This window comes from Phaenicophaeus curvirostris, chromosome 7 (genome assembly GCF_032191515.1).
Source record: "Phaenicophaeus curvirostris isolate KB17595 chromosome 7, BPBGC_Pcur_1.0, whole genome shotgun sequence".
Lineage (NCBI taxonomy): Eukaryota > Metazoa > Chordata > Aves > Cuculiformes > Cuculidae > Phaenicophaeus > Phaenicophaeus curvirostris.
Window position 1 is genome coordinate 41,622,261 of NC_091398.1, and position 7,267 is coordinate 41,629,527.

The following is a 7,267-nucleotide window of genomic DNA, read 5'->3' on the forward strand; positions in this document are numbered from 1 at the left end:
GCCTTGGTGCCTTCTCATCTTTTCTAATACCTGCACATCAGCATCTGCACATGAATGCCAACATCCCTCCATCCCACCAGCGCGAGGTGGAAATGGGACATCACTAGCAGGAGGTGGCTGCCCGTGCACTGTGAGGTGCCGGCACGGATGGACAGCAAATCAGAGCACGCTGGGGTTGCAAACAAGTCATCTCTTTTATTATTCACACTGCCCTGGACCGTGCTACTGGAGGTGCTGCGCTGCCAACTCATTACCAGCACGGCTGACGGCATGGACCACGTGTGTGTCGGCAGCTCCAGAAGCCCCAGCCAGTTCAAGACACCCTGTTTTTTGAATACAGTTAGAAAAGTCAGATAGAAAATATGAGGATAAACTTGAAATCAAGTGATATTATATTTAGCAAACTGATTATTTATTTTCCTGCTCTATGCATGCCTCTGCCCACTCTCAACGTGAAGATGTTAAATTTTCACAGTGTGTTATGAAATCATATACAAAAAGGAGCAAAAGCCATGACCTCATGTAGTGTGAAGAGCCATGTCTCGGGGGAGAGAAAGGGAAACCCAAAACCAGAGTGAACGCTCGCCCGTTAAGCAATTGCCACCTCAGTTTATAAGTGCATCATGGATTCGAATTCATCGATCCGTTGTTTGGTGTTTCCTTTCCTAATCCTCCGGTAGGAGATTGTGTTGTATCTGGAATAGCTGTGTCTGGAGATATCATTTTTCTTCCCCAGGCTGGGCTGCTCCCCCAGTTTCTCTGCTGGGGAGTTGCAGACGGGGCTGGTCGGGGAAGACGCCTCCTTGCCACTGTCTTGCTGCTTTAGACAGGACGCCTCGCCGTTCTCCTTCTTCATGTCGATCACCTGGACTTCATCCTCTTCGGTGTCGTCATCCTCCTCCTTGACATCCTCCTCCTCGGCTGCGTCCCCTCTGGTGTCGGCGCTGGCTGCGAGGGTCCCTGCCGCCTCCGCTCCGGGGCTGCCTGTGGCCCCCAGCTCTCGCTCCCCGCTGCCCGCAGGCCTCCCCTTGCTGACCAAACCTGCAGCAACACAGAGGCAGCTCGCGTGAGGACGGGCTCAGCATCGCCCTCAGGCCCCCAGCACATGCGATCTTGGTGTAGCATCGTTCTTTGTGACCTACCATCCCCTGCCACCAAAGCCCCCATCCTCTGGAGACCACCCCGATGAGGAGCGCCCTGCGTCTCCAGGCTGAACCCCTCTCACTGTGGATGCTCTAGAAAGACTTCACACATTCCAGCACCTTTCCTTAAGGCCACTTGCCCTCACATTTTTTAACCCCCTTCTGTTTTGCACCTCCTTTGCCGTGGAGCCCTCCCTGCTCGCCTCCTTTAGAAGCAGAGGTGATAGATGCTGGTGGTCCCAAGGAGGAGCAAGCGGCACAGCCTCCCCCCTGCGCCTCCCTGCATGCACTAGATCTGCTCCTGCTCTCTCGGATCCAGGGCTTGCAGAAGTCCTGCTGCAGGGCCTTGCTGTCCCTCCACATGGCTTTTCCAAAGCTCTCCAAGATGCCACCTTGGGCAGGCACTGCACTCGACGTGTCAAACTCCCCAGAGCTGCTGGGTCCCATCTCCCCACGGCTTGGTGCTGGTGCCATGGGAGGGCAAGGGAAGGGGCTCCCACAGGCAGCACCCAGCCGCGCAGTGGGAGCCCAGCACACCCTTTCTGGGGTGCATCCCTCCTTCCGAGGTGGCCGACCAGGCCGAGATGGCCATCACCTATTTGTCCTGTTTGTCTCTTTGTTAAACGATGCTCTGCTGCTGCAACAAATGGTCTATTCATCGTTTTGCCTGTGGGGTCCTGAGTATTAATTAGAGTAAATTGGTTAGGTACTAAAAAGCTGCCTGCAATTTAGAGATAAAGTGCTCGTGGCTGGGGGGGGCCATGCAAGATCGTTTAATAGGTTTTATTGTGCACTCATAAAGCAACACAGCTGGTATACGGATGTCAGCTCTAAATGAGAAAGCCTCCCTCATGATTCAGCTCCTCACAACCCATGCTATGAAATATTATTTTGCCCCTGACAAATGTTCATGTGTTTTGTCCTGTTCCAAATCAAAGTGAAGTTTCCGTTCACAAGGCTTGCCCCACACATCTTTTAGAGCTATGTTCAGCGACACGAGCTTTGCCAGCACCACAACAACTCCTCTGGGTTATTAATCGGCTCTTCTCTGAGCGGGGTTCTCATATTTATGTGGTAGCTGACATATAGAAAAGATTGAGAAATACTCAACAAAATACTCCTCCTTTCTGAATGTATTTAATGATACCCTGCAAAACGCAGCCACTCCAAGGAGTGGCTGCGTTTTGCAGGGTATCATTAAATACATTCATCCACGGTTGTATCTGTTCAACACAATTTAACTCTCAGCTGGGGCTGGGTGGTGAGCACCCATTTTTATCATTTTCCCCTAGGAACAAGTAGAGAGATCGTGGAGCAGGTGTTTGGGAGAGCAGACAAATTTCTGCTTGATACTTGGTCATCAGGGGGATCTAAGCACTTCATGACTCAGGTAGGAAAAGAGTTTGGGTTTGGAGATGCACGTTTTTGACTTACAGGGGTTATCCTCTAAACTGCCCTGCATGGAGAGAAGATAAAGGTCTGTTGGGAGACCTCCTGGTCAAAGACCCACGGTGCTTCGCTCACCTGTGGTCATGGAAATGCACACAAACCTCAGGAAAGAGCACCAGATGTGTTTTTCTGAGGTGCAGCAACGCTACCGATGAGAAACGAGCCACTTCTCTCCAGAATAGAAGGGTCTCACCAAGTTTGACAAAAATCATAACCACCTGTACGTCACTGTCTTTGAAGAGAATTCTCTGTTACCTGCTTCCGATTCCTGGCCCTCCGTCCCCACATCCTGGTTATCGGCCGATCCCTGCGGTAGCATCCCATCGCTCTCCTCTCGCTTTTCTTTAGGAAGCAGAAAGCACAAGAAATGTGTTGATGGAGCAGTTAGTGAACCATAATTAGGTTTTAACGGTTGCAGACTGGCAGCAGATTTTCAGAGCAAATAAAAGAATCGATTGTTTCTTTAGTTGCATACTTCTCATCAGCAGCTCAAATTTATCCATAACTAAATCATTCTATGATTCTATCGTGATCTAGTGGGAGGTGTCCCTGCCCATGGCAGGGGGATAGGAACTGGATGAGCTTTAAGGTTCCTTCCAACCCAAACCACCCTATGATTCTAACTCTTACCCCAAGTCATTGTCAGAACCACCATAGGTGAGGGATTTTGACTAACACACATGGTATATCCCATCATTCACAAGGCTACACATCAAACAGAGCTTTTCATTCCAACCATTTGAAGAAAGGCAGCCTAGTACTTTACCTTCGCATTGCTTCTCTCCATCAAGATCCCCATGTGCCACGTTCTCTGCCGATGAGTTTCTACTTTCCTCCTGACTTTCTTCTGCGAGCGGAGCATCAGGGCTCATTTCTGCATTCGTGTACGGAACCGTCCCGACAGATTTTGCTATTTCGTCGATGACAGCGATGACCTGGAGGGAGCCTTTCTCCGTGGGAACACTCCCGTTGCACTCAGGCATGGTGGATGCCACTGGGGCTTCTTCCATCATGCTTAGGGTCGTGCCGTGCCCCCCGACTGGGGCTCCTGCACCCCAGGGTGGGGAGCGCGACTCCTCGTCCCTTCTTCCCTGGGGATTTCGTTCCCCTGCTCCAATGGCCAAGGTGCGTGTCCCCTTCTGCGGGCGCTGCAGCCGAGCAGGGTCCGCGGCCGCACCATCCGACGTGCTGAGGGCTTGCCAGCGGGCTCTGGCCACGGGGCGATCCAATCAGCACCTCCCTTGTTGCTGAGGCTTGTCCCGTTTCATAATTAAATGCACCATTTTCATTTACATAAACAAACAATCTGAAGCAAGGAAGCTTTTGTGCTGGCTGGAGAGCGGGTCTTTCAGCATGTCAGCCCCGTGGTAATAAACAGGGATTCTGTGCTCGGGCACAATGGCTCTTTGTGTCCCCGCCTGGTCACAGGGATTGTTCTGACCTCTAATCCCCAGAGGGTGACCACCTTCGCCCGCGCTGCTTCCACCTAACCCGCTTAACATTCCCCGTGGGGTTTGGGTGCTGATAAACCTCTCCGGGGCGCTGGGCGGACAATGACCACATTCTGCACTTGTTGGGGAGCCAAGGGGGTGGTTGAAGGGCGGCTGCCCCGCACACGGCACTCGCCGAGCTCCTCTGCCCCATCGCCTGGCGCGGACACGCGGGGTCCGCGGGCAGAGCCAGCTCCTGCCAGGCACTGAGCATCCGCAGCTCCCTGCCGAGGGAAACGCAACCCAAGGACTCAGCCCTCCCAGAGCAGAACTAGAGGATGAGAAGCAAAAGCACCAGCTTTTATGGGGAAAAGCATTTTAGCAGAGCTTGTAGCAACATGACAAGGGATAATGGTTTTAAACTAAAAGGTGTTTAGGCAAGCTAGAAGGAAGAAATTTTGCATGCTGATGGTGGTGAAACAGGTTGCCCAGAGAGGTGGTGGATGCCCCATCTCTGGAAACACTCACGGTCAGGTTGGATGGGTCTCCCAGCAAACTTCTTTAGTCAAAGATGCCCCCGGCTCACTGCAGGGCCTGTAAAGGTCCCTTACAACCCAAACCATCCTATGATTCTCTGGTAAGTTTAAGCAACGTTTTGTGCCAAGGTGTGAATGAGGAGACAGGTTCCTCCCGGGCAGTGGGACACTCGCTGCCTGCTGACAGCCCAGTGGGAGCCCCCCCCGGCGCTTCCCATTCCACATCCACAGAGCAAAGCCCTTCTGCAGAAGCAGCTTCTGGCCCCAGCAGCAGAAATCCTCTTTAAAGGAGCATCAGAGGGGCAAGGGATGAGATCAGCACTTATACCAGTAACGATTAGTCACACCTAAACCTAGCAGGAGAGAGAGGGGCACATGTCACAGAGGGGAGCAGGAGCATCACCCGAGCAGTAACGCGGCATTTTCTGACCGTGCTGAACTTGCCTCAACCCTGGCACCCAAAGCCAGGTTTACATAAGAGCATAATCTCCTGCTGTGAATGACTTCTTGTGTTTGCACAATACATTTTTGACATCCTTGGGCTTTAGGATTTGGAAATCCTCTTTTGGAGTTCAGAACTTAATTAGAAATGGACCCAAAGCCTTTCCACTTGTTTTGTTCATCAGTGAATTTGCATCCTTAAACCAACAACTTTCCATCATTGTTATGGGAATGAGTTTGTCCTCATTGATTCAGAAAAATAAATCTTTTGCTGGAAAAATTTGTCCAAGAAGAATGGATGAGGAGGTTTGAAAGTGAGTTGACAACGTGCAACTGTAGGTGCGTTTAGGAGGAGAAGGTGGGTGCCCAGCACGGGCTGATGGCGAGAGGCTGGGTACCTGGCATGGGATGATATTAGAGGCCAAGTACGTGGCACAGAGGAAGGTCACTTCCTATTCTTATCGAACTATTTCTGTATCCCTGAAATAACCCAAAGGGCCCTGCGGGTGATTTCTCATTTGACAGGTCCTGTCCACAGGCTTCTCTCAGTGTGGAAACTCTACCAATAAGGGTTTTAAGGCTGGGACTTACCTGAGCATCCCCGCTGTGCCGTTGGCTCGGGGCTGCACTGCTGAGGGTCCCCAGGAGAGCTGCGGGTGACAGAGGCAGCGCTGACACCGGCGCAGCGGCCGAGATGTAGCCGGGTGCCCGCACTGCCCACCGACGCCGTCATGCCTTGCGTTGTGCGGCTCCGCGCCCACGGGCAGGGGAGATGAGCATCCTCAGCCACCCTGCGCTGGGCAAAGCCCCTGCTGGGTGCAGCTGGCACAAATCCCACCCCAGCTCTCGACTGTGGGGCAAGCTCCCAGCCAGGAGTCACCTTTGGAATAACTTGGAGCTGAAAACGTGGCACCAGGGTTGAGAAATGGGGAGCCCTGCTGACCTGGGAGCCTTGGCAGCTCCCATGGTGATGGGGACAGGGATGGGGATTCCCATCTACCCAGGAACATCCTGCCTAATTTCTTGGGTGCGATATTAAAAGAGTTTTCGGTATTTCCTGGTGCCACCTATTGGACCCACAACCCGTTCTCGAAAGCTCCCGTTTTCCCCGGAGGACACCTCGTGGTCGAAGCACCATTTGCATGAATCTGTAATAAGTCATTTTCCGTGTGACCTTTAAAGCAAGAAGTTTCTGTTTGAGCCATCCTTTGTTAAAATTTCAGAAACAGCATCTGGGATTTCAGAGCCACTGGGGCACAACAGGGATTTGAAAGCAGAGAGATAAATCACTAGAGCCACAGCAATTCAAATTCCTTCCAGAAGTAGGAAGAGGCTGGTGGTGGCTGGGTGCCCCCAGGCTGTTTGTGTTGGATCATCTCTCAGATCCCCAGTTCCTGCTCTGCTCGCGGGTCTCTGGGAGCAGCTCATGCTGCCCACACACCGCCCAGGGGCACCGGAGCAGCTCTGGAGCAGAAGCCACAGAGCACAGGGTCGCCCTGGGTCACGGTGACTGAGAGCCTGGACGCTGCTCGGATGCTGCAGCATCCCCACCGGTATTTTTAGGCAGATAGAGCTGACACCTGGACTTGGGAAAAGGAAAAAGCAGCTGCAGATTTCTCCCACCTCAGGCAGCTATTGATAAACCCAGCTGGGCAAAAACACCTCTGGAGGCTAGGGAAACAATTCATTTCCACTGAAGGTGGTCTGATTTCTGCCTCTTTAAGCTTTTTAAAAATAAAAAGCGATTCAGGCTGCAGCTCTTTCCCCAAGCTGGGCATCACCAAAACAACCCCGCTCCCTGCTCTCCAGCTGCTGGTCGCGCTGCAATAATGATTTCAGTGACCGATACGGTGAGTTTGCTTTACTTTTGGTTATCTGTGCGTGGCTCAGCCACGGTTCTGTGCAGCCAGCAGTTCTCAGCTTTATCTACGTGTAACGTGTCACTTCCCTTTTGCAGGCAGGACAAACTGTGTCACCCACGCTCACTAAGTTTCGTGATCTTCTTCTCGGTGCTACGAAAGCTGGGTGCAACCAGCTGCGGCACCGGGGAGGTTCTGAAGCACCTGCACGAGAAGGGAAACGCTGGGGTGGGAGCAGCGCTCGGCAGAGCAGCATCACGAGGGCAGAAACAGCCATCCCTGAAAAGCACGCAGAAGAGCAGCCTCTGAAGGCACAGCCGCCTGCTCCGAGCCCCGCTGAAAAGGAGCAAAGCCCAGGGTGTGCAGAAACACAGTCTGAGCTGGAGAACACGGGAACTTCTCACATCTCT

The 7,267-nt window shown here is 52.6% G+C and overlaps 1 protein-coding gene across 1 annotated transcript; it reads right to left on the reverse strand.

Annotated features, from left to right (window-relative positions):
- ERMN (ermin) lies at positions 1-4,186 on the reverse strand. Its single transcript, XM_069861705.1, has 3 exons — positions 3,358-4,186; positions 2,847-2,933; positions 1-1,041 (listed from the first exon to the last, which is right to left on the reverse strand). Exons 1-3 carry the CDS (start codon positions 3,602-3,604, stop codon positions 611-613), a joined length of 765 nt encoding a protein of 254 aa, XP_069717806.1. The 5' UTR covers positions 3,605-4,186; the 3' UTR covers positions 1-610.
- Between the last annotated feature and the right edge of the window lie 3,081 nt (positions 4,187-7,267).